This window comes from Microtus pennsylvanicus, chromosome 9 (assembly GCF_037038515.1).
Source record: "Microtus pennsylvanicus isolate mMicPen1 chromosome 9, mMicPen1.hap1, whole genome shotgun sequence".
NCBI lineage: Eukaryota > Metazoa > Chordata > Mammalia > Rodentia > Cricetidae > Microtus > Microtus pennsylvanicus.
This window is the reverse complement of record NC_134587.1, coordinates 11,165,925-11,192,556: the sequence shown is the minus strand read 5'-3', so window position 1 is coordinate 11,192,556 and position 26,632 is coordinate 11,165,925. Positions and strand designations below refer to the sequence as shown.

At 43.8% G+C, this 26,632-nt stretch overlaps 1 protein-coding gene across 2 annotated transcripts in view; it reads left to right on the top strand.

Moving 5' to 3' along the window:
- The window catches only part of Itga6 (integrin subunit alpha 6), a 66,880-nt gene extending 48,690 nt beyond the window's left edge, over window positions 1–18,190 (top strand). The window contains exons 12-26 of one of the 2 annotated variants that reach the window (XM_075984902.1): window positions 533–693; window positions 856–999; window positions 2,041–2,156; window positions 2,258–2,447; window positions 2,540–2,623; window positions 2,723–2,802; window positions 2,958–3,035; window positions 3,125–3,227; window positions 4,432–4,605; window positions 6,330–6,428; window positions 6,524–6,634; window positions 6,714–6,812; window positions 10,272–10,397; window positions 13,228–13,357; window positions 15,568–18,190. In XM_075984902.1, the coding sequence (XP_075841017.1) occupies window positions 533–693; window positions 856–999; window positions 2,041–2,156; window positions 2,258–2,447; window positions 2,540–2,623; window positions 2,723–2,802; window positions 2,958–3,035; window positions 3,125–3,227; window positions 4,432–4,605; window positions 6,330–6,428; window positions 6,524–6,634; window positions 6,714–6,812; window positions 10,272–10,397; window positions 13,228–13,335 (1,673 nt within the window). In that variant the 3' untranslated portion in view covers window positions 13,336–13,357; window positions 15,568–18,190. The remainder of the gene's footprint in view (window positions 1–532; window positions 694–855; window positions 1,000–2,040; window positions 2,157–2,257; window positions 2,448–2,539; window positions 2,624–2,722; window positions 2,803–2,957; window positions 3,036–3,124; window positions 3,228–4,431; window positions 4,606–6,329; window positions 6,429–6,523; window positions 6,635–6,713; window positions 6,813–10,271; window positions 10,398–13,227; window positions 13,358–15,567) is intronic. The other variant, XM_075984903.1, reaches the window with a different exon arrangement.
- Window positions 18,191–26,632: the final 8,442 nt, after the last annotated feature.

Below are 26,632 nucleotides of genomic sequence, written 5' to 3'. Positions count from 1 at the left end.
TTGCTCCCAAATGCTAGGGTTACGAGTCTTATCTCCCTTTAACGTGTGTAGCCCTTGCTTATCCGCACTAATATCCAAATACTGGTTCAGCTGCTGAGACTGCTTTCCCAGACAGACACCTTTTTAGATAACAAAGACTCTACATCACGAAGCACAGGCTGAAAGAGGTCTGAGGAGGCAAGAGCTTTGGGTATTTCCGGCTATCTTTAGTATTCTGTGAGTTCCTGAAATTCAGCCAGAAGCTGATTGATTCCCAGCTGCTGTAGAAGGTTCTAGCTTGTTCTCGAGCTCCCCCAGGTGGCCCAGTGAAAATACAACTTAAAATAGTAACAGCAGTGGGAAGAACAATTGGATTTAAAACTTCATGGTTATAGGTCCCTTACCGGAAGTAATAAAAAGATGCAGAGGCCAAAGGGGCCAAATGCTGTTGTGTGGATTTTAAAATACCAGAGAAGAACTCATTCTATTTGTCGTTCAGGGGGTGATTAGATGCACTTTTTAAATTAATCCAAGTTTGTTAATTTCAACCTAGCGATTTTGGGTATACTTGAAGCTGAAAAAGAAAGAAGAAAGTCTGGGTTGTCGTCGCGAGTTCAGTTTCGAAACCAAGGTTCTGAGCCAAAGTATACTCAGGAGCTAACCCTGAACAGGCAGAAGCAGCGGGCGTGCATGGAGGAGACCCTCTGGCTGCAGGTGAGCAAGCGTGTGGCCTCTGTCGAAAAGGACGGAACTCGGGTGTGCTCACAACGCTTCGGTTTCTGAACTAGAGCCTGCTCATCAGAGCATTGCCGTTGTCATCTTGGCGGTCTGTCTGCACTTTGGCCACACTCACCTGCATCACTTCTTGCCTTGCAGGAAAACATCAGAGACAAGCTGCGCCCCATCCCCATTACAGCTTCTGTGGAGATTCAGGAGCCCAGCTCTCGCCGGCGGGTCAATTCACTTCCTGAAGTTCTTCCCATCTTGAATTCGAATGAAGCCAAGACCGTCCAGACAGATGTGAGCCTTCCTGGCTTCTGGTTTACCAGTGTTTGCCGTATCTTAACACGGACCCAAGTGTCTCTGAAGGCAATAGAAACAGGGATTTGTTTTACAGGCCACTTACTTATGGCCAGGTGTGGTGGTATCATATATGCCTTTAATCCCAGCACCCAGGAGGCAGAGGCAGGAGGATCTCTGAGATCAAGGCCAGCCTGGTCTACACAGCAAGTCCCAGGCCAACCAGGGTTCATAATGAGACCCTACCTAGGAAAAACACAAGCTAACAAGCAAAAATACTACTTATTTCTGCATCCATAATTGACCTATGAGATGGAATTTAGGGGTCAAAAAGTATTTGGGTTCATTGTTTTTGTCCCCTAGACCTTACTGAGAATATAATTAGCCAAACCTTTATTCTCCTATCATTTCCTCCTATAGTTGACATACTTTATTTTACTACTGAGAACAGCACAGTGTAAGAAATAGGTCTTAATGAAACATTAAACTCAAGGAATAGCAACACTTAGCAAAGCAAAAGGCTATTCACGATGACAAACTTTAGTGTCTAATGCAGCCTAGGTCATTGTAGGAAGAAAATGAATATTCTGTAGCCTGCTGGACATGTCATGTAAGGTGAGATCTGTATGCTGGGACACGGTGGAGAGTCTAGATGAGCCTAGAGAAGTATGACCACTTGATCTGGAATCAGTGTCATTATTATTTTGGTTGGTTGGTTTTTTGAGACAGGGTTTCTCTGTGTAGTCCTGGCTGTCCTGGATCTCAATGTAGACCAGGCTGGCCTCAAACTCAGCAATCCACCTGCCTCTGCCTCCCGAGTGCTGGGGTGAGAAGCATGCACCACCGCCGCCCAGCTATTATTATTACCTTGAATACTGTTTTGGTGTTTGGAATTCTATCCCACTGCCTTGACCTGGTCAAAGTGTCTTGATAGAGGACAGAGTAGGAGCCAGGTGTGTGACAGAGGAGGGTAAAACACCACAGGGAAGCGAACTGTGAAGACCTTTAGGAGCTTACCTCTCTGCCTTTGATTCCTTACAGGTGCACTTCTTAAAGGAGGGCTGTGGAGACGACAATGTCTGTAACAGCAACCTTAAGCTGGAGTATAAATTCTGTACTCGAGAAGGCAGTCAAGACAAATTCTCTTACCTTCCAATGTAAGAATCACGCGAAGTCACTCTGACCTCCAAGTAGTTGACTAGAAAGGGAATTGCACATATGTTAAGAGTCTCTTTTTCTTTCTTTCTTTTTTTAATAGTCAAAAAGGCATCCCGGAATTAGTTCTAAAAGATCAGAAGGATATAGCTCTGGAAATAACAGTGACCAACGGCCCTTCTGATCCAAGGAATCCCAGAAAAGATGGTGACGACGCTCACGAGGCCAAACTCGTCGCGACGTTCCCCGACACGCTCACATACTCGGCGTACAGAGAACTAAGGGCTTTCCCTGTGAGTGTTTCTTGAGAACCCAGCAGGGAGGGAAAGAACAGGACTGCTCAGCACATGAACAAACCGTGATCCCATGCCTTTTCTGCCCCCAGGAGAAGCAGCTGAGCTGTGTCGCCAACCAGAACGGCTCCCAAGCTGACTGTGAGCTCGGGAACCCTTTCAAGAGGAATTCCAGTGTAGGTGATACCCCGCACACTCTGTAGTTGTGCACTAAATACCGGTGCTGTGCCCTGAGGCCTGGCCCTTGGTGACGTCTGTTTATGTGTACCTTTTAGGTTACTTTTTACCTGATTTTAAGTACAACCGAGGTCACCTTTGACACCACAGATCTGGATATTAATCTGAAGTTGGAAACGTAAGAGTTACTTCAACCTTCCCATTTATACTTAATTTCGTGAGAACCCTGGAGTCACTGAATTTAGCACTGATCCAACTCATAAAAGAGATGTAATTGTAATGAGAAAACTGACTGTTTAAATAAAACCCCATTGTTTCCCCTTTCATTTTCAGAACAAGCAATCAAGATAATTTGGCTCCAATTACAGCGAAAGCAAAAGTGGTTATTGAACTGCTTTTATCGGTCTCCGGGTAAGTGTTGTATTTGGCATAACAAATCAATGTTTGAAAGAACCATTTATAATTCGCACTAAAACGGGTGTTTTTTTTTAATTTGACAGAGTCGCAAAACCTTCGCAGGTGTATTTTGGAGGTACAGTTGTCGGTGAGCAGGCTATGAAGTCTGAAGATGAAGTAGGAAGCTTAATAGAATATGAATTCAGGGTGAGTCGGAGCCGTCTGTCCGAGATGCAGTCTTGATATGTCGTTTTCATCAGTGACCAATCACAGGCATCGTAAGGAAATGCTCAGTTGTATGTGATTGCCGGTTTTTAACAGTGAAAACTGAAAACTTTATCTCCCAAGTAGAGAGCAACTGTCACTCAGCAGAGACTTGGTTCAGAATCAATCTTTTTACCCTTATCGTGGAACTGTAGTGTGCATGTAGTGGAGACACAAAGTAATACTTTTGTCCCCAGAGTCTCTAGAAAACGGACTTGCGTAATCTGTAGTCGACCTTATAGACCGTGTAGTTTGTTTTCCCAGTGCCCTCGCCAGGCTGACAGACTGTCCCCATTATTCCTTCCCTCAAGCCCAGTCTGGGGGTGGTGACAGTAGACCTGGTATACGCCTGCAAAGAGGGCCGGCGATGAGCACCCTGCAGTGACTCTGGGTGCAGTTTAACAGACTTGAACACGGACCGTGACGGCTGCCTATGTATTGTGCATATGGATTTGGTCTCCATGGTGCAAGCTGAAGTCCTGAAATTTGAGCATTGAGGCTAAACCCTGAAAGGGCAGGAATGGGCGTGGCCTAAATCTGGCACACTAAAGAGGCAAGTTTGAGCTCTGTGCGCCGGTTGGATGAGGTTCCGGAGCTGTGTACTGTAAAAACCCTGCACCGTAATACTCTTGGCCCTGTTGTACAAAGTCACTCTGCTCCCAGCGCTCACTCTGAGCTGCCATGTGGTTCTCCGCAGTCTTCCTAAGTACAGATGGCTGAGACTGCTTCATTTTCAGAGTAGGGAGGTTTTCCAGAAGCAGGATATGGGTACTACTTGCCGAAGCAGAGGCTTTGTCATCTGCCAGGCAGGACGCTCACTGAGTGGTTCATCGGTGCACCCGGGACTTCCCCTGTGCTGTTGGGAACATGTTATACCTGTGCTGTGGGTTTATTACGTATGGTAGTTACTCCTGGATTGAGCTAGAGATCCTTTCTTTTTGACCTTTACTTTTTTCTTCTATTTTTTATGACAAGAATCTTTTTAAAGAGCCCAGCTATTTTGCACACCCTGTTCCTGATCCGTTTTGGAGACTTACACCCCTGTGGCAGGGTTATGCTGGGTATTTAGCCTATAGGCAGTAGGAACTGCTACTTAATTTTATCTTTAAAGGATTATATTGTAGCAAAATGTGCTGTTTCCTGACAGGTGATTAATTTAGGTAAACCTCTGAAAAACCTTGGCACGGCGACTTTGAATATACAGTGGCCCAAGGAAATCAACAACGGCAAATGGTTGCTCTATCTGGTGAAAGTCGAATCCAAAGGTTTGGAGCAGATCATTTGCGAGCCGCACGAGGAAATAAATTACCTGAAGCTGAAGGTACGTAGATGCGGTTCTTGCTGCCTCCCAGGTGTGAGCTGCTGACCTTTGAGGGGTAAACTTGACTGTGCTAGGGAAGCCGCTGCACTGACATGTTGACTTCTCCTTTGGTTGTTATGGTTTTCTCATCCATAACTGAGTAACTCAGTCTGGCTAAGGCATGTATGCCTCCCAAATGCTGCCGTTACAGCATGTGCCACTGTGTCTGGTCTATACTATGCAATGCCAGAGCTCACACCCAGGACTTCATGCATGCTAGGCAAGCCTTCTATCAATCCAGCTACATCCCCAGCCCTCTTTTATTTTCAGTTCCAAAGTACCTGGGTATCATGGTTGTTCACGTGCTCTATGACTCATCAACATTGAAAAACATGATGACATGTTATCCTTACTCTTAAAATAAGTCAACCGTCCCTTTCCAACAATCCTAAATCCAAAATGCTCTAAAATCGTAAGCACATTTCTAAGAAGGGATGTAGACAGTGACTGCATTTTAGTTTCCCCGGGCACCCAGACCAGAATAATAACACAGAAACTATATTAATTACAGCATTTCTTGGCCAATGACTTAGGTGTATTCTTATTTAGCAGTTATATCTTAAATTAACCTATTTCTATTAATCTATGTATCACTATGAGGCTATGACCTACCAGTAAGGTTCCAGCGTCTGTCTCCTTCCTCAGCTACATATCCTCTCTTTGACTCCGCCTTCTTTCTCTCTTTCTCTCAGTTCTGATTTCCCGCCCGACTTTACTCTGCTAAGCCATTGGCCCAAACAGCTTTATTTGTCAACCAATTAAGGCAACACTTATACAGAAGTACATCCCATATCATCTCCCCTTTTCTGTCTAATTAGAAAGCACAGTCTTCGTTTACAAAGGGAGACTCAACCTGTATAAGGAAGGCCTGTGTTAAAAGTTTTTATCTGGCTTAGTCTTCCGTGAGTCTCTCTGAGTTGGTAATACAAAGGGTCTTACACTTCCTTTTTGTCCTTCCTGTCTTGTCATCATTCCTGTGAGTTAGACACTGAGCTGGTGCTGGGATGGATCTCTGGGCTCAGTCGACCAACAGTTTGATGCCGTGTGTTCGTAGTTCAGCGCAACACAAGAACACAGGAGGTAGCTTTTTTCCCCCTAAGTTTCAGCATCACACTGGGAATAAACGACTTAAATAAGCAGACTTATGAGTCTATTGGTGAACCTCAAATGGCCATAAGGTTGCTGTTTTAGACTTTCTCTGCTTTGTGGCTGGGAAAGAAGATGTGATGGCTGATTATAGCCTTGGCAGAATTTGGGATCTCTGAGACACTACGCACACCTTGAGGGATTACTTAGCCTCTGGGTAAACCTGTGAAAGATTATTTTGATAAATTTCTTGAGGTGAGAAGACCCACAGTAAAGGCAGGTGGCACCAGTCCCTGGGTTAGGGTCTATATAGGAAGAAGAAAGTGAGCTGAGCTGCGCACCGGCCCTGTTGAGTGTGTGTGCCCTGTGACCAGCTGCCTTCAGCCCCTTAACTTCTTCACCATGATGCACTGTAACCTGGAACTGAGAACCAGAATAAGCCCTTTCTCCTGTTGGGCTGTGCTATCACAGGGCAAGAAGAGAAGCTAAGACAGAGGTGGATATTATTTGACAGTGTAAATTTGGCTTTATTTGTGAGGCTTATGCAGCAAACGACGGACATTTGCCTAAAGTGGGTCTGTTTTGAATGTCACTTCTAGGAGTCGCACAACTCAAGAAGGAAACGGGAGATTTCTGAAAAACAGATAGACGACAGCAGGAAGTTTTCTTTATTTTCTGAACGAAAATACCAGACCCTCGTGAGTATCTCTCTGGGCTGCGAGTGGGGGTCTGTATAAACAAGAACCGGCTTCCCGGAGCTGCGGGTTCTCACCCCCACCCGTCTCCTCTCCAGAACTGCAGCGTCAACGTGAGGTGTGTGAACATCAAGTGTCCGCTGCGCGGGCTGGACAGCAAGGCCTCCCTCGTGCTGCGCTCCAGGCTGTGGAACAGTACATTTCTAGAGGTGTGACTCTGCCCCCTGGAAGGATTGGCTACGCCAGGGACACCCACCACTTTCCTGACGCATCTCTCGTCTTCCACAGGAATATTCCAAACTGAACTACTTGGACATTCTCGTACGGGCCTCTATCGACGTGACGGCTGCCGCTCAGAATATCAAGCTGCCTCATGCGGGCACACAGGTGAGCTCTAGGTCCCCAGAGTCGGAGCTGGCCTTGTCCACTACACCGTGCCACAACCTGAGGTCACCTTCTTCCCTGTTGTTCCTTAAAGGACAGTTTAGGTCCTGCCACACAAAGCTCTATTTTAATAGAATTGTTGAAGATAAAAAGTGACCCTGAGCCAGGCCTAGTAATGCAGGCTGTTGATGTGCTAACTACTCTGGAACCTGCAAGAAGGGGGTCACTGGTTAGTCTGTTTGGATTTCAGAGTGAGTCTAAGGCCTGCCTGGGCAATCTAGTGAGGCGCTGCTCTGAAAGGAAAGGTTTGAAAGGCTTGCTATGTAGCTCATGCCTCCTACTGCTGCACAAGGCCCTAGGTTCAATCCCAAGGTCAGCACACACACCAGGAAAAGGAAACCTAGATAAAGCCCTCCATTCAGCAGGGCAGTGGACAGGATGAAAAGCCACACAGGGGGAGAATAGCGTGCAGCCTGGTAGAAAATGAAGCCAGCCCTCTCCTGACGCGGCGGCTATTCTCAGGATGCCTGTGCTGTGTGTGGCCAATGGCAGTTACTAAAAGAGATATTTCTCTATAAATCTGGAATGTCGATGTGAGCCAAGCATGGTGGGAGACTGAAGCAGGAGGATTGCTACAAGTCTGAGGCCAACTGAGCTACATAGTAAGCCCCAGGTTAATATGGACCACAGTGAGACCCTATGTCAAAATCCTTGTGAATGAATGAATCCATCAATCTATCTGTCTAGAATTGAATTTTCTTTTTTTGTTTTTCGAGACAGGGTTTCTCTGTAGCTTTGGAGCCTGTCCTGGAACTAGCTCTTATAGACCAGGGTGGCTCGAACTCACAGAGATCCGCCTGCCTCTGCCTCCCGAGTGCTGGGATTAAAGGCATGTGCTACCACCACCTGGCTTAGAGTTGAATTCTTTTAAATAAATTCCTGGAACAAGCATTGATCACATAGCAGCCTTTCCAGTGACAGAGAGGAACTGTCCTGCTCCTTGGATACTTTCAGGAGGAAGGTTGTCTCCTCTTAACTGTCCTGTGACTTGCCAGTGGATCCGAGACCAGATCTCAAGTTCTCTTCTTTTTCTAGAAGGTGGTAGACCTGAGGGCCTGATAGCAAGTCCGACTGCTGGTCACGGAGGGAACACCTCGTCTTGGGCGGTCTGTCTCATCCAGACTCCTAATGGAGCTGGGGTCTCCACCTGATCTTGCTTTGCTTAACCCTTCGTGGACTGGCGAATGGTTTCTAGCCTGCTATCTGGAACCCATTTCTTTTGAAAGCGGAGGCTTTTTCTTGCTGCTAGTCTTCCAGCGCCTCCTGTTTTCTGTGGTTTCTCTGATAGCTCGGACCCCATGCCAGCACTTTTCTTGGGTATCTGAAGGCGCAGAGTTTCCGCCTGAAGACTGGAGCTTAATTTCAGTGTCAGGCTGGAGAGTCTTGATTCCCTCACTTACTGTGGGCTACATTTTCATCTTCATCTCAGCTCCCCCTTTCTAGTCTGAAGATCATTTTCTTTGGCAGTAGAAGCAAAATACATTGTGCAATTCAGTCCTTAAAAAAAAAAACAAACTCTAACCTCACTTTTTTTTTTTTATTTGAAAAAAGAAAAGAGAGTAAGTAAAAGCCAGGTAGTGGTGGCACATGCCCTTAATCCCAGCAGGCAGGGGCAGGTGGATCTCTGTGAGTTTGTGGCCAGCCTGGTTTACAGAGTGAGTTCCAGGACAAGGCTCCAAAACTACGCAGAGAAACCCTGACTCAAAAAACAAAAAACAAAAAAAAAAAAAAAGCAGCTAAGAAAAATTTATCTGTTTATTTATTGCCCAATTTCAAGAGTTTAGTGTTTGGCACTCAATAAGACACTTTTAAATTTAGACTGCATCAAAACAAGTGAAAGCAGAAATCACACAATCGAGGTGTGATTTAAATCTACGTGGTAAACCAGCACCTGTTAAAACACATGGATTCCTCACAAACACACACATGCTACAGTGCTGGAAGCGAAGCTGAGTAAAGTTTAGTATCAAGAAGTTCCGAAAAAAAAAAAAAAAAAAAAAAAAACAAACAAAAAAAAAAAAAAAAAAAAAAAGAAGTTCCGATTAGTCCAGGAAAGAAGGGAATGTTGTTATGTGTGTGCACATGTCTCATCTTAGTCCTAAGAGTCAGGCAGGTAACTATCCAAGTTTCTTGCGTGCTGAAGATAAATTATAATGGGTAGAAATAAGTACCCCGTTCTTTGGGGCAGTGAGATTTTTTCTGTCTGGGGACTCTAAATGCAGAGAACTTGAGATGTGTGTGCCTTTAGAAGATGACTCTTATGTGTAGAGCACTCACCGGGTGGGTGGTGCCTTTGATCCTAAGTTTCATAAAAGGTGACGGCCCCTTTGCTGAGTGACTTATACTGCTGTTCAGTAAGAGTGGGCTTTATAACGCAGAGTAATTTGGGGCAGATGTTTTGGCCGTTGGCAAGCTGCTGTGGTCTGTGCTGGTCACAGGTGATGCAATTGAATGTACCTGTCGAGCCAGAGCCCTTTCTGCCTTTTCCCGCCTGATGAATGAGGTACCTATGGAAAGCCGCCACCTTCATGAAAATGCATGAAGTTTAATGACACCGAAAGGAAACCCTTGTCTTAGGGATTGTAAAGTTCTATGGACATTCTACTGAGTTGTTAGAACTTTTTAAGTTTTGGAGTAGGCACTTGGTGGCAGCTGTTTGCAGCGATCATGTGCTTACAGTTTAGGCTTCTCATTGCTGCAGCTTAAGCTCTGAGCTAAGCTACACTTTCTTGTAGAGTATGGCCACAAGCCATTTCAGGAAATCATATTGTTATGAGGGTCTGATAGCCTAAGAAAAAGAATGAACGGCACCTGTCTGTGATGAAGCTCATCCTTACTTCACTGCGTCTTTGGACTCCGAGGCTTGTAGAATAATTGTACCTTGTGGAAATTTAACTAAAAGATAGTGTGATCGTTTTCAAAAGGACCTAGGTTGAAGGCTGGAAGTGGAACGTGGAGGTACAATGTTTACTACACATGCACAAGGCTTGAGCCCAGCACAGCAAGGTTAAAAAACAAACAAAACAAATCGTGTAATTGTGGTGAAACATGTTTATCTGCTGCTGCTGTTCAGATTGACAAGGGAAGGATGGATACTTGGTGATTCATTGTTTAGTTTTCTCCAATTTTCTTTAAAAGCAAAACAAAACAAAAAAACATAGTTTAAGAGTTCAATTAGCAACAAAGTACAACCTAGACCTTTCCAGTTTCCAGATTAAAAAAAATACATTGAAGCAGAGTTCTGTTATTGAGAAAAAGGGTCTCTCTCAGCAGAAAGTGACTTGTCCATCCATGCACCTTTTCACTCAGAATGTGTTCAGAAGCAAAACTGGGCAGAATTGAAGCCATCCATGCCAGCTGACAGCACCTGGTTTATCATGGTCTCTCTTTTGTACTCTGTAGGTTCGCGTGACAGTGTTTCCCTCCAAGACTGTAGCTCAGTATTCAGGGATAGCTTGGTGGATCATCCTCCTGGCTGTCCTTGCTGGGATTCTGATGCTGGCTCTGTTAGTGTTTTTACTATGGAAGGTAAGTCTCGTCTGTCGATTGAGCTTTCTCATAGAAGCTTTACTTCATGTTTTTAAAAAATTGAGGATTGACACTGACATTTGCATTTTCCTTTTTCATTGATCCTTTTTCCCCCGATATTTTATCATGAAACTTTTCCAGTGTACACCAAATCTGAGAGAATTTTACAGGGAATATCTGTTTATCGACCTAATAATTTATATTTAGAGATTCTTTGTTGATATGTATGAAGTGTCTTAAGAAGTAATTTTGAGGTCTTATACATAATTCAGCATGTTTAGTAAATAATAAATCTGAAGATTACTACCTTGCTTAGCATTTTCTGTAGCTAAGATCGACCCCGAAATCTAAGCCAAATAGACAGATTGCAGTTTATTCTGAATGTAAGTTCCTACTAATTCCCCCTTCTGTACAGAAGCCTTCATGACAGCCACTGGGAAGCATTGCCCTTATAGCTAGGCTGGGAGCAGAACAGGGCACAATGAATACTCTATCTCAAGGGTCCTCAGCCTGTAGCAAGCGTGATGAACATCCAGGTTCAGTATAATGTTCCCATTAGACTTTGGTCTTCTGACTGTGCACAGTGTGTGATACCTTGCCCTGCCTCCTCCCTGTAGAGAGGCCATGTCATCAAAAGACCAGGTGGTAGATGGTTATGAACATTAGTCAACAGAGGAAACCTCTGTAGGTCCAAGGTGAGTCCCAGCGAGTAAGGGAGTCCCGCAGTCTATCTGTAATTCCAGACTGCAGAAATCTCTGGGAACTGAAAAGTTTGACTTACTTGGCAGAACTGTGCCGTGGAGAGAGGATATTTACAAGTCTCGCTCTTTTAGTTCATGGGTTTCACTGCAGAAATACTAGCGTTCCTACCACAGTGCCAAATATGTCATTCCAGAGGATTTGGGGTGAAGTAAGTCAGAATGTGCTAGGCTCAAACCACCCCTCCCCTCCCATCGTGTCCTGGAGTACAACAGACGAAGGGTTGTGACTTTGAGTGTGCCCCCCCCCCCCTTCTTCCGAACCACTTCCTTTTGCCAGGCCAAGGACCAGTGTTGTTCCCGACATGCAGATTTTAGTCAGCTTTCCTCGGGTGTATCGCAAGCAGAAGGTTTATCTGACAAATGCAGACAGTTGATATAGAGCTCTTGCCACAGTTATCTGACAGGAAAAAAAATAATTTGCGGTTTTGAGACCTGAGGATGAGCTTGCATTCTCTGGAAGAGTTCACAAGGTCAGTCTTTCCCAGAGCAGGTCTTATTGGTAGTCCTGAATCCTTGTGTAGTCATGGCGAGAGGCAGTGTTAAGATACCTGAGCTGTATATAACATTGGACAAATCGTATCAGCTCCCTGGGGCTCAGCTGCCAATAATAAGATCAGATTAAATTATTATTGGGTTCTTTGACATTCTTCATTTTCATAGTCTGAGGCCCTCAAACTCCATGTGGAATTCAGCTTTATTACTTCGTATTCTTCTTTATAAATGAAATTATTGGTATTTAAAAATCTCGGAGTGTTAGGATCAGAAAGAAGTTTAGGGTCCTCAAGCCGCTTTCTAGAATGGATGAGGCTCTGGATTCGGTCTCCAGCACCGTGGAAGGAGGGAAAGATGGAATCTAGCTCAGCCATCTTTAAATTGAGCTTTGTCCATCTACAGCCATGTCAAAGCTGCAGCGGAGAGTTCCACTCTAACCAGAGGAACCCTGCCTTTACCTGCTTTTTAAACAGTGGCTTTTACACAGGGGTTCTTCTGGAATTAAAGGAGAAGTCCTCAGACTCTTATTTAAGACTATTCGTTTTTGGTGAACTTTTCTTCCTGCCCTTGTTTACTAGTTCTCATTGACCGCAGCCTGGCTGTGCACACTCACTGCGTGTCACCCCGATAGCCACCGTGTTTATGAAGTAGGCTGTTTCAGTGCAAACCTGGTAGAGGGCGCTGTAATATAGAAATATTCTGGAGTGGCACTGTCCCACGATAGCCAGGAGTCACCTGGGGCCCGTACAGTGGAACAGTCGTGTTTTCAATGGAAATTTGTCTGAACTTGAATAACCGTGTGTAGCTGGTGCTCCCAACCCTGTGGTGGGAGGATCTAGATCTTCTTCCTTCATGAGTTGCCAGACTTGGAGGCACAATTTTGCCAGGAGATTTATTTGATCCGATTTTATTTCAAAAGATAGTTCCCACAGCCCATGAACTAGATGAAGGAAAATAGGGACAGTTCGCCATAGTTGAATGAAGGAAGTAAGAGCAGAGAGTGGGATTACACATTGTCACTCTTTTAGAGTGACCTGAGCTGAGGAGCATGGGTTCCTGCCATTTAGGGGTTGCATGGTGGTTCAGAATTCAGGGGAAATGACAGCAAGTACCTCTTCATTCGAACTTATTCTGTAATTCACATTACCAGTTGCTTGGAGGCCTCCAGAAGAGAATATTGTTTCTTACAACTTAAAGCAACAGCAGATAGATACACTATATCTATGTTTTATTTTGACTCTGGCTGAATTTTGCAGGGTTTATATTTCTATCCCTTGTCTCAGTAACCTGCAGAAGTGAATGTGTAGACTTTTCAAATCTGTTGTGCAAGAAAAAAAAATTCACCGACATTCCAGTCCAATGTGCATGCATTTTCCTTTTAGGGTGACCTCAAGACTTCCGCTACAAATAGAAAAGTCAGTCAGCCAGTGTGTGCCACATGATAGTCTGTTAAATGCTGGCTCGACGTGGCCAGCGCAGCAGCTGCTCACTTGGGTTAAAGCCTGAGGTGTTCTTTTCTTTAGCTTCCGAACAAACACAGAACTGTGCAATTGACTGAATACCTTGCTTCCTTGTAGTGTGGTTTCTTCAGGAGAAATAAGAAAGATCATTACGATGCCACCTATCACAAGGCTGAGATCCATGCTCAGCCGTCTGATAAAGAGAGGCTCACTTCCGATGCATAGTATTGATCTACTTCCGTAATTGGTAATTGATCGGTGTTTTTCCTCGCTAGCTGTGGGACCTGCTGTGGTTGTGGTAGCTAACTTAAGAGCGACAGCTTGCTGTGTGTGTCCCATTAACAGATGTTTCCAAGTGTCCACACTGGCTTGCTTGCTTGGATTTATTTATTTATTTATTTATTTATTTATTTATTTATTTATTTTGTCGTTTTACTTGAACGCTGGGTTGTCTGTTAATGCACAGAGAATCTTTCGTGCAGGTGAGTTGTTTTGTGCTCTTGTCAAGCAACACCCACAGCAATGAAAACAAGCACACTGTTTGTCTAACTAGGGGTCAAGAGCTCAGTAGCAGCCCAGTCTGCCGTGTGTTGTTACATTGTATCCCACTGGGAATTTCAAAGGTGCATGAGAAATCAGTCCAGATTTCTTGTTCATTTTGGAATTTCCCGGGATAGACGCTTTGTGGACTGCCTGCGTAACCTGTTGCATGTGGGAGAGAGACCTTGGGTTTCTCCTGTGCAGAGGCTTCCTTCTACCTGTCATCATTTTGTTGTCCTGGCTCTGGAGTGATGGGGCAGGCTTGGGGTTGCTTCGTACTGCCGCTTGAACGTGATTTCTGCTAGCTGAGCATGCAGCTTCCCCTTTTCCCTTGTATTTCTTCTGGGCCAAAGACCATTACAACAGTAACCCTCGATGTGAAAAAAAAAAAATCTAGTCCAAAGTGTCGTGGGTAGTACAGTATGTTGTAATGGAGTTTGCCCGTGTTTCACATCCTAGAGACTTTACTCCACCTTGGTTCTCAATTGATTTGAGTTCATGTTTTCCCCTGCGATTTGTAAATCCATGGAAACAGGAATCAGTAGTTGGTGATTCCCTCTTCTTTTCTGTGGGCAAGAGGGGTGCAGTGACTGCCGCAGCTCCTTTCCATGGCGTTGACACAGTGATTCCAACATGGCCATTTTGACTTGACTTCATTGCCTTCTGTTTTTAGATGGGGCAGACCGCAGTCATATTTTATAATTAGCATTGCAAAAGAGTCTGTATAGAAATGGCCTAAACAAAACTTCTTGGCCCATTTGGCCTATTGATTTGTGATTTTTGTCTTGCCTCATGTATTGTTTTAACACAACATTCTTCAGTATAAACGCTCCATTCCTGTCGCTGTCACACAGTAAGGACATTAACCAACCGTTCTATGTAGCTCCTTCTCCTAAGCTGCATTTTTACATTTGAAAAGACTCCTTTTTAAAAAATAAGAAGGGAAAATATCTTTCTTATTTATAGATATTTTTTAATCTGGTTCAAAAATTTCTGGTATATTTTTAAAATGTACTCCAGTTCGAATTGAAATTTTTCTCTAAGTAAATAAGCTTTGATAATTTGACTCCCCCCCCCTCCCTTCTTTTTTCTCTTTTCTGTTTTCAAACGAAGAGGAGAGATTGGCGAGTGCTCCAGAATTCAGTGTGGTGATGCCGCCCTTGAGTCCTGGGAGGTTCTTGACTCACTGACAGTATTACACAATACAATTAATTACTTTGTAACTTATTAACGAAGCAGTTACATTGGAAGCACCCCAGGGAGTCTAGCCAGTGCAGTGATGCAAAGCCCCTAGAGGAGAGAACAGTCTAAAATGGACCCATAAGAACATGGCATGCCAAATAGTATTTGTAAAATGACTTGTGATCTGATTTACAGTTTATTTATGGGAGAGGGATAGAAAGTAATTTTTTTAAGCCTTTAGAGAAATGCTCTTAAGCTGAGTGTGGTATACACATGCCTGTCACCCAGAACTAGGGAGGACCAAGCAGGAGGCTGTTGAGTTCGAGGCCATCCTTGGCTATATAGCAAGTTCCTGTTCCTTACACACATTATAAGTTGTTTTTATAATGATCTAGTAATATGAAAATTATATCTTTTATTTATATAATGATTTTTTTTACATAAAGGCACTGTTTTTCAAAATGCTTAAATCGCTAGTCAAGACATAGCTCAAGTTGTGAAAGGTAAAGAAGATGAAATGGACTTTTCTTCCAGGCCCACATCTGTTCCCCTTGTCTATCCCTACTGTTTGTTTCTTTTCGACCAGTTGTTTTCTTAAAGAAAATAGTGTTTGTTCTCGGCATTCCAGAAGTAGACCTAGCTGAACTGAACGCTTAGATGTTCTGGTTTAGTGCATGTGGTTTTCAGATTAACTAACTTCCGCCTTGTTCTTCTGTTCCCCCTCCCCTTCTCCAGTGTGGATTCTTTAAGCGCTCTAGGTACGATGACAGCGTCCCCCGATACCACGCTGTTCGGATCCGGAAAGAAGAGCGAGAGATCAAAGACGAAAAACACAATGATAACCTCGAAAAGAAACAGTGGATCACAAAGTGGAGTGAAAATGAAAGTTACTCATAGAGACCCAGGAGAGCTTCGCGCTACCCAAAGTCCCTCTTGTTCTTCCCAACTCAGAAATTCAGGTGGGCCCGAAGGCTGCTCAGCACCTGAAGTACGATTCCAGACTGACGGCACACAGTGGGGACCCGCGGTTTCCACTGTGGATATTGTTACACCTGAGGCTCCTGTTTTGCACAGCCAAATTTAAGACACTCAGAGGGGAATTTTCTTTAACTGCCTTAATTTAACTTTCCAGATTGCCTTTGTTTTTGGTGTGACTGACACATTGCATACATGCGCTGGGGCCTGCCCACCCGCACTCCTGGGACATTCTCTCCTGATAGTGCAGGAAGAAGACCCCCACCGTCACCCATGAGAATAGAGTGGCCATCCCCGCCTGCCCCGACAAGCGTCCTTCTCATAAGATTGGAGAACCTGCAAGTGACTTGCCCCTTGGCTCAAGACTCTGCCGTTGGATAGCTGTGTCTCTCTTTAGAGTTCTGTCTTAAATGTGCAATAGGAGGTGCTGCTGCCATCTTGCCTTCTCTCTCCATTTCCCACAAGTGAGGGTCCTTGCCGATGCCAGCTCACGCAGGTTCCCGCCTCCCCCGTGACTAAGCACAGGCGCGGCAGACTTGAATGCTAGTTACACTTTTTTATATGTATTTATTTTTTTCCTTCAAGCCATCTTGCTATTGACTAATAAGCCAAAGATGCTTCAGGATGGTTTAAGCAATCAGAGTGAGAACCTAGGAGGTCATTTCTTCTGACCTTGAGTATTTACCGCAAAGAGAACGTTCTTTATAAACACGCAAGGATTGTTTTTAATAACTTCAACTTCTTCTGTAAATGACACCATCTCCTCACTGGCAGGCTCTCCCTCAACCCAGAGAGTTTAACAAAGGATTAACTGGAAGATGTTTCCTCCTTGCCCGGCCTTGGGTGTTGCATGGTGTTGAGCCCTGTGTGGAACTTCTGAACTCCGTGTTGTAACTTTCAGAACTCTGAGAGGAAGTGAGCTTGCTCCTTGAACTCTAGGGTCTGTGTGCTCTCTGCTGTCAGCACAGTGGATTCAGGACTTGACGTGAGTGTGCGTGTGGATCCAGACCAATCCAGTGTGAGACTACTGAAGAGCATCTGTCGCCAAAACAGCCGCACCGAGACAGATGCAGAGCCACGGCGCTCAGCTTCTTAAATACATCGGAACCATTCAACCAGCAAGTCCATGTTCGATTTTTTTTTTTTAAATTGTTCACCCCAATCTAAATTCCTCCAGATGACTTGTGACTCTTTAACAAGCCCTTTGGGCCTAGAGCAGGAGGGTTAGCTCATTGCTAAAGTGCTTGCCTAGCAATGCCTGGGGTTTTGTTTGTTAAAATCATAGGAGGGGGGAAACCAGTTATTTTTCTATATATTCAACAGAGATTGGATATATTATCAAAGCTGATTTTTTAATTGTACTTTAAAATAATTAAGTTATATGAAGCAGCAGCAAAGAGGTGCTAATTTGTTTGGAGATTGTAAAAAGCAGTTCTCTGTCTTTTTTTAAGACTGGGTCTCAAGTAACCCAGGCTGGCCTTGAGCTCCTTAGGTAGCTAGGAATAGTCTTGAACTGCTGACCCTCCTGCCTCCCACCCTGACCCCCCCATTCCCAGGGCTGGGATTACAGGTGCTTGCCACCACACTCGGTTTTATGCAGCGCTTGGGACCGAACCTGGGGCTCTGTGCATGCTAGGCCAGCGGTCTGCCAATTGAGCTACGTCCAAACCTGGGGCTCTGTGCATGCGGTCTGCCAACTGAGCTACATCCCAGCTGTTTCTCAGTCTTTTAAAAGAACAAAGCATTGCTCAATGTGCCGTTGTTGCTTTGGAGGTTTAAGCCTTTTTTTTTCCTTTCTTTCATAAAACATTATACCCTTAAGATATTAAAAACTCTTATTCTGGTTCTACTTTGGCATTTTCACTCATAAAATAATTTTACAAATGATACCTTGTTTACAAATGTTCTCTACCACGGGTCCTAATAGCATTTAAAAGTCTCAGTTTCTTGCTTGGGTAACTTGAAGCCGAATATACTGGCTTCGAAGGACACGACGAAGAAGCTGATATCTTGATAGTGTTTGTAGACCTCTGTTATAGAAATGAATGTCCAGAAGAGGGTGGGGAGGGAGCTTGACAACAGAGAAACAAGAATGTCATGTTGCTTAAATTTATAGTTGTTTAAAAAAAATGTCATCTCAAGTCAAGTCACTGGGCTGTTAGCATTTGGTAGGTTTTTAGACTAACTAGCATTATAAGATAATTTCATAATTGGAAAATACCTGTGGATATTTGTATAAAAGTGTGAAATAAATTTTTTATGAAAGTGCTCATGCTTATTAACCCAGCATTATGTATGCGAAGCAAACTCTAAATTATAATTGACCACCTGAGTTGCCTTTCTTTGTATTTTATCAAAGCCAAAGTAAAAGTTTGCAATATTTCTTAGTGTCCCATATAATTTCAGAACAGCCAAAGGTACCTGAAGCGGTACAATAGAAATGAGATTGAAGGTTTTTAAATGTATTTGCTTTAATGTGTGTGTGCGCGCACATGTGCATGTGTGCATGTGTGTGTCTGTGTGTGCGTGCAGGGTGTGTTTGTGTGTGAATGTGCACATACTTACACAGGTGTCACAGAGCACGTGCTGAGGTCAGAGGACAAATTTTGGGGGTTGTTGTTCTCTCTCCACCATGTGCTACCCTGCTTCAGGGGAAAGTTTGCCAGGAAATTTGAAGATCTCTTATGCCTTGTACTGGCAGAGTTCATCAGTTGCTTTCTTCTGTATCCTGCAAAACGTCTGGCAGTTCTTTCATAAAACGGGAACCCTGAAGGACTCTCTGTGTACTTTCCATCTTTATGTGGCTTATTTTTATTTACTCCTTTAATCTATGACTGTACTCTTTTATAGTACTTTACTATCTCTTTAAAAACTTTACTTCTTATAACTATCTATACCCTTTTTCCTCTCTCTCCCAAGCCTACTAACATTTTTAAACACACTGTGTCTTGCTTGGAGGTCTTTCATGTCTGAATCTGTCCTATTGTGTGTCTGAAATCCTTTTCTGACAAGGAGCATTTTAAAATGGTAAGCAGTGTGATTGTGGCAGCCCTGGATGCTGGCTCCACTCCTCTTGGCCTTTCAATATGGTGGAGGTACATTTTCCACCAGCTCTGGACTGCTGGGTAGGAGCTGCGCTCACCACCTTAACTGTGGGAACCACCAAGCAAAGAGAAATCTGACTGATAGCACCAACATCCTCTGCAGAGTAAAATTTCACTACCTAAACACACACATCTCCCCTACTTCTCAGTATAATTACAGTCACAACTCACTTAAAAATCAAAGCTGGAAAAAAAATCAAAGTTGGCTTTGAAGTTGGACAGTGGCTGTCCTCTAAATCCAAGCAAGCAGTTAAAAGAAAAAGTCAGTGTTTCTGTCTCATATCAGGAGCCACCTCTCGACTTTTTGAAGATGGTTCTGTATCATCTGGTATAAATTCAGCTGTTTCAATATGCAAAAACAATTCTTTCTGCATATTGCAAATCAGTAACTATATTGAGAGGTTCTTTAAAATTCCTTAGTACCATGAGAATAGCATATAATTCTGACTTTTGGACAGTATCATAAGGGCCTTGTTCCACCCTACTTAAATATTCTGATTTGCAACCTGTCTTTCCTGATTTATTTGCATCAGTATAGAATGTAGGGGCTCCAGTTATTGGTGTGTCACGTACAATGCAGGGAAGAGTCCAATTAGTTCTCTTTATAAGGTTAATTCTATCACTTTCTGGATAATTATTATTTAACTCTCCCAGAAAATTAGTACAAGTTCATTGCTAGGGTTTATTGTCTTCCCATAATTTTTTTAATCTCATCATTAGTAAAAGGTACTATAATTTCTGCTGGGTCTATTCCTGCTAAATGACAAAGTCTCAATTTTCCTCTTATAATTAATTCAGAGACCTTTTCCACATAAGATTTTAATTTTTTACTCGGTTTATGTGGTAAAAGGATCCATTCTAGGATAGGATTATATCTTTCCTCTGCATTAAAATTCCTGTAGGGGAATGTTTGGAGGGTAATATGACCAGAAGGCAGTTAAGATCGGGAGCCACATGTTTGGGCAGTCTTTTTGCTTGTATCTTACTCGTCCAGTTTGGCCATTTTTACTCTCCCCCCCCCTCCCTCTCTCTCTCTCACCTACACGCACACACACGGTACTTGCAATAAGCAAAACGAAAGCTGCAGCATTCTTAAGGACCCGAAACAATGCGTCGTCAACAGAAAGCAGTGTCAGATGCAGGGAAAAGACTTCCAGTCTAGGACTAGCATTATTGTGCACAGCAAATAAGTAACAGATCAAAGCCGGTTAGTAAAGTTAATACAGATTCCTCTGGTACCACCTCCACACTGGTAAGACTGCAAAGCTATTTTTGAATTCACATCTGTTTTGAAGGCTTGACAGGCTGGCTAAGTGGCTAGAACATCCAGACTGGGGAAGAGATCGTGGGCTAGTTACCTTGGATGATAGTCAGCCCTTTTAACTTTTTACATGTGTGTGGGTGCATATGGTGGCCCAGAGTTTATATTGGTGTCTTCTTGGTCTCCCCACCTCCGCACCTGCCCAGTGTGCTTTCGGTTGCTATGATAAACACAATAATCATCAGCTGTTTTAGAATATTATTTTAAGATATGTTACATTTGTTAATGCAGTGGAACATTTATTTAATGCTGCAAAGATGTGTTGCATTCTTTTATGCTGCATTTGTTTAACTCTGAAGCTGTGTTACTGTGCCTGCCTAAAACACCTGATAGTCTAATAAAGAGCTGAGTGGCCAGTAGCAGGGCAAGAGAAAGGATAGCGGGGCTGGCAGGCAGACAGAATAAATGGGAGGCGAAATCTGGGAAAGAAGGATCCAGGAGCAAGAAAAGGAGGCGAGGAGAAAGGCAGGGGCCAGCCACCCAGAAACACAGCCAGATATGGAGTAAGAAGTAAAGAAAAATGCACAGAAATAGAAAAAGATAAAAAAAAAAAGTCCAGAGGCAAAAGGTAGATAGGATAATTTTAGAAAAGCTGGCTAGAAACAAGCCATGCTAAGGCCGGCATTTATAAGTAAGAATAAGCCTCTGTGTGATTTATTTGGGAATTGGGTATCAGGCCCCCCCAAAGAGCCAAAGAGTAAAAACAACCAAACTACAATCAACAACTTGGGGTGGAAAGGGTTTATGTGGCTTGCATGTCCTGATCACAGTCCATCACTGAGTGAAGCTAAGGCAAGAACTTAAACAGAGCAGGAACCTGGAGATAGGAACTGAAGTAGAGACCATGGAGGGATGCTGCCTAATGTCTTGCTCCCTCTGCTTTCTTAGATACCCCAGGACTCCTGCCCAGGATACCTCTGTATATGCCCTTACAGCCTTATAGTACTAGGCAAAACTCCAGAATGTTACTAAACAGCCCCTCTCTAGCTTCTACTACTCTAGAGCCAAGAATGCTATGTATTGGGGCTAGAGAGATGGCTCAGCGGTTAAGAGCACTGTCTGATCCTCCAGAAAACCCTGGGTTCAACTCCCAGCACCTATATGGCAGCTCACAACTGTCTGTAATTCCAGTTTTAGAGGACCCAAAAGTTCCCATGGAAAAACACTAATGCACATAAAATAAGCCTGAAAATTTATTTTTTTTTTAAAAAGCCAGGCAGTGGTTGCACACATCTTTAATCCCAGCCCTCGGGGGGCAGAGGCAGATGGATCTCTGTGAGTTTGAGGCCAGCCTGGTCTACAGAGCGAGTTCAAGTACAGGCTCCAAAGCTACACAGAGAAACCCTATCTTGAAAAGAACAAAAATAACAAGGGAAAAAAGTTGACTGACTGATTTGACTTCCGCCATGGGGACAGGGTGGAAAGTTGTAGGTCCATAGCCAAATATCTTGGGCTATTTTTAGCACCCAAAGAGCCACTTAATTCCCACCTCCGAGCGGCATAGTCACATAATATCCCGTGATTAATTCCAATCCTTTTGGAATCTATGAACAGACCTCCTGTCTTCCACCAACTCAAAAGCTGGAATGTCCTCACACAGCATCTGAGGGAGCCGATAGCACAGGTTTCCCATCTCTGCTATAACCCACCTTCCAGATGACTCCACCAATATGTTTTACTAAATTTATTTTTATTTCATGTGCATTGGTGTTTTGTCTGCATCTGTGTCTGTGGGAGGATGTCAGATCCCCTGGATATGGAGTTAGACAGTTGTGAGCTGCCATGTGGGTACTAGGAATTGAACCTGGGTTCTCTGTTGTATGTTGTTGCTTTTGCTCTTTTGGCTTTTGGGGGGGGGGGCGCCCCACCCAGCTCCCAGATAAATCACACACAAAGGCTTATTCTTAGTTATAAATGTCCAGCCTTATCTTGGCTTGTTTCTAGCCAGTTTTTCTTATCTTTGGGCTTTTATCTTTCTTCTGCATGCCTTATTTTCCTTCTTACTCCATGCCTGGCTGGGCGGCTGGGTGACTAGCGCCTAGCTTCCTCCCCTTCTTTCTCTCCTTTCTTCTCCTCTTTCTGGGTTCTCCTATTTATTCTCTGTGCCTGCCAGCCCTGCCTATCCTTGCTCCTGCCTCGCTATTGGCCGTTCAGCTCTTTATTAGGCCCATTAGGTGTTTTAGACAGACACAGTAATACAGCTTCACAGAGTTGAGCAAATGGAGCTTAAACAAAAGTCACACCCCTTAAAATAACATTCCCAACAGTTCTCTGGAAGAACAGTCAGTGCTTTTAACTACTGAGCCATCTCTCCAGCCCTACCAAAACATTTTTTTAAAAGATTTATTTATTTATTATATATACAGTGTTCTGTCTGCATGTACGCCTGCAGGCCAGAAGAGGGCACCAGATCTCATTATAGATGTTGGTTTTGAGCCAACATGCAGTTGCTGGGAATTGAACTCAGGACCTCTGGAAGAGCAGTCAGTGCTCTCAACCTCTGAGCCATCTCTCTAGCCCCCAAAACATTTTCTAAAAATATTGATTTATGATTTTCTTTCTTTTCCTTTTTTTATTTTTTATTTTATTTTATTTTATTTTTGTCAGTGGAGCTGACCAGGAACTCGCTCTGTAGGCTGGCCTCAAACTCACAGAGATCCACCTGCCTCTGCCTTGAGTGCTTGATTAAAGGCGTGCGCCCCCACCACCTGGTTTCTGGCTTTCTTTTCTTTTTTTTAAGTAACTATGAAACGTGTAGCAGGCTTTCTTTTTTTCTTATTTATTTATTTATTATGTATACAATATTCTATCTGCATGTATGTCTGCAGGCCAGAAGAGGGCACCAGACCTCATTACAGATGGTTGTGAGCCACCATGTGGTTGCTGGGAATTGAACTCAGAACCTTTGGAAGAGCAGGCAATGCTCTTAACCACTGAGCCATCTCCCCAGCCCCTCTGGCTTTCTTTTTTGACAGTAAAAAAATTTTAGAAAACTTGTTATCATATTGGAACATGGAATTTGGGGTAACTTAAAGTCTGTGTTCATAGGCCACGGTGATTCAATATTTGGCTCTTGAATAAACTCTCTTTTATTTTCTTTGAGGTAAGAACTGCATTTTTACGTTGATATTGAGCAGCGGTTGTCAACTTTCCTAATGCTGCAACCCTTTAATACAGTTCCTTAACCATAAAATTATTTTCTTGTTACTTCATAGCTGTAATTTTGCTACTGATAAATCTAATGTAAACATCTATGTTTTCCAATGGTCTTAGATGACCCCTGTGAAAGGGTCATTTGGCCCCCTAAGGGGCAAGGCTGTGATGCATTTTCTTGATTGATGGTTGATGTTAGAGGGTCCAGCTCACGGTGGGTAGTACCCCTGCGGGCTGGTGGCCCTGGGTGCTGTAAGAAAGCAGGCTGAGCAATCCACGAGGAACAAACCAATAAGCAGCTCCCCTCCATGGCCTCTACATTAGTTCCTGCCTCTCATTTCCTGCCCTGTTTAGCTTCTGACCTGAGTTCCCTCACTGATAGACTGTGAGACAGACGTGTAAGATGAAATAAACCCTTCCCTCCCTAAGTTGCTCGTGGTCATACTGATTTATCACAGCAATAGAAACCCTAACCAAGTCAACCAGCAAACCCAACCCAACCCAGGATAAACAGTAACCCAAAGCATAGGGCCTAGTCAATAAAAAAACTACCGATTGACCTCTAGCTCGGGTCTTCCCACTGGAGTAAACCAAATACGTCACCGTTCCTTTTCAACCGATGTCTTCTCCCTTCTGTCCCTTCTGTGGAGCTTGGAGCTGCATGTAGAACGGAGCTCACGATCGTTTCATAAGCAATTCATAACCGTTACCTGCTCGAGTCAAAGCTTTACATTTTTAATGTGCCCAAGCTCGTGGGTTATTCATTTTCATTTTTTAAATTGAATTGGCTTCTTTATTTACCTGTTTACTTGTGTGTGTGCACAAATGCAGGTGTGCACGCAAGCACACGTGCCTCAGCAGCTACGAGGAGGCCAGAGGAACAACTCTCAGGTCTCTCCTTCCTCCAAAGTTGGTCCTGGGGCTTGAACTCAGGCCAGCAAAGGTGGCAGCAGGCGCCTTCATTCACTGAGTTGTCTGACTCGCCCCCCGGATTTCTCTTTTACCAGCACCTATCCTAATGTGTCTAAGTGCAGAATGCTCTGGATCTGTGGCCAGCTGTCAATTCTTTTCTTTATTATCCCCCCTGCCACACCTTCACTTAGACGCCTGTGCAGATGTCCCTATTGGCTTCAGCTCCTAGGGGAAAATTCATTTTTTAAAAATTGTCTCAATTTTTACAAAGGCATGAAGGATCTAGTCCTAACAACTGCTTTTTTAAAAATTAAAAAAAAATTAACTATTGAATGCTGGCATTAAAGGATTGCTTACAACCCAGCGTGGTGGTACATGCCTTTAATCTTAGCAGAGGCAGGGGGACCTCTATGAGTTCGAGGTCAGCATAGTTCAGGTAGCTAGTTTCAGGTCAGCCAAGGTTACACAGAGAAAAAAACAAAACAAAAGGACTTAAGCTGTGAACCAGCCTGTTGGCAGCCTTTCGCTGCCTTTCTTTCCTCTATTGCTTAGCAAAGTGTATTCTTCTCCTGGCTTCCTGCAGGCCTGCTGCTGGTGAACCTTACTGGGAGGAGGATAAGGGGAGGGGAGGAGTGGGAGCTAGGGGTTGTGCGTGGGACTGAGTAAGGAATCTCCCCTCTGCATCAAAGTGCTTTCTTCAAATAAAGAACGATGTTTCCAAAACTGGTGCAGTAAGGCACGCCTTTAATCCCAGCACTCTGGAGGCAGAGGAAGGTGAGTCTCTGTGAGGCCAGCCTGGTCTACATAGTGAGTTATAGGGCAACTGAACTACATAGAGAGATTCTGTCACAAAACCAAAGCAATGCTTCCCCTGAAACAATTCCTGATAAATGGATAGCCTCCACACCACGATGCTTGCATTTCCTGTTAAGAATGCTTATGCTGACCAGGACTTCTGCAGGTCCGGGCACAAATCTGGAACTGCTGAGAGAGTAGGCCTGAGCCAGGACCTCTGCCAGAGCAGACCCAAGGCAGCAATCTCAGCAGAAAGAGCCCTAAGCAAGCAATCTCTGTGGGTGTAGAGTAAACCCCCGGGAGCCAAGAGACATCCAGAAACACGTAGTGACCAACGGGGTGACTGGAACTGTGGCAGTCATGCACCAGGAGGAGCAACCACCTGAGCCTTGGATCCACTGGCACCTGGAAGATTGAGCATCAGAGTCACAGACAGCCCCAACTACACCAACCAAAGGAAAAGACCGGTAGATTAAAACACACACCACACCACAAAGAGCAACACAACACCAGTAAAAACTAGTGACCCCAGAACTGCAAGACTCGAATAACTAAATATAGATGAAGCAGAAGAAAATGACTTTAGGAGAATATTTGAAGCCCTTAAAGAGGAAATGAAAAATTCCTTCAAAAAAATGGAGGAAAAGATAAACAAAAGATTGGAAGACATCAACAAATCCCTTAAAGAAAGCCAAGAAAAAGCAGTCAAACATATGAAAAAAAACTATTCAAGACTTAAAAACTGAAATAGAGACAATAGAGAAAATACAAGCCAAGGGAATTATAGAAACAGAAATTATGAGAAAATGGTCAGGAACCACAGATACAAGCATAAACAGCAGACTACAAGAGATGAAAGAGAATCTAAAGTTCAGGCTTATTAAGTAACTCTTACATCTTAAATTAACCCATTTCTATTAATTTATATTTTACCACAATGTTTGTGGTTTTTTTATGTCTTTCTTCTTGAGCTGCTACATGGCTTCTGCCTCCTTCAGCAGCTACATGGTATCTCTTTGACTTTGCCTGCTTTCTCCTCTATCTCTGCTTGGAATTCCCTCCTTTCTCTATTCTGCCCTGCCATAGGTCAAAGTAACTTTATTCTTTAGCTGGTAACAAAACACATTCACAGTGTACAGAGGGGAATCCCACATCATACATGTACTTTACATAATTGATAAACTTCATATTGAAAAAGTTTTGCAGCCCCATAAGACTCTCTGCCAGCGCAATTTGGTCTGAATCAGACCAAATCAAACTGAATCAGAAAAAAACCAGATTTAATGGATACCAATGCTCCCGGATGGCTTTCCATTTCCCAGAGAGGAGCCAGTGAAGGAAGACCAGAAAACCATGTGTTTGTTCTCTGGTGGGGACACATTAAATACCCTGGAGGAGTGGTCTTGAGCATCTCTAGGGAGGGGTCATCATTTGGTGAGCTTTCTCGGAGGTGGACTCTGGATGAGCAACTCCCAGGGGAAGGGGCTTGGGATGGAACTTCCAGAACCCAAACATTCCAGACTCTTTGGATATATGGATG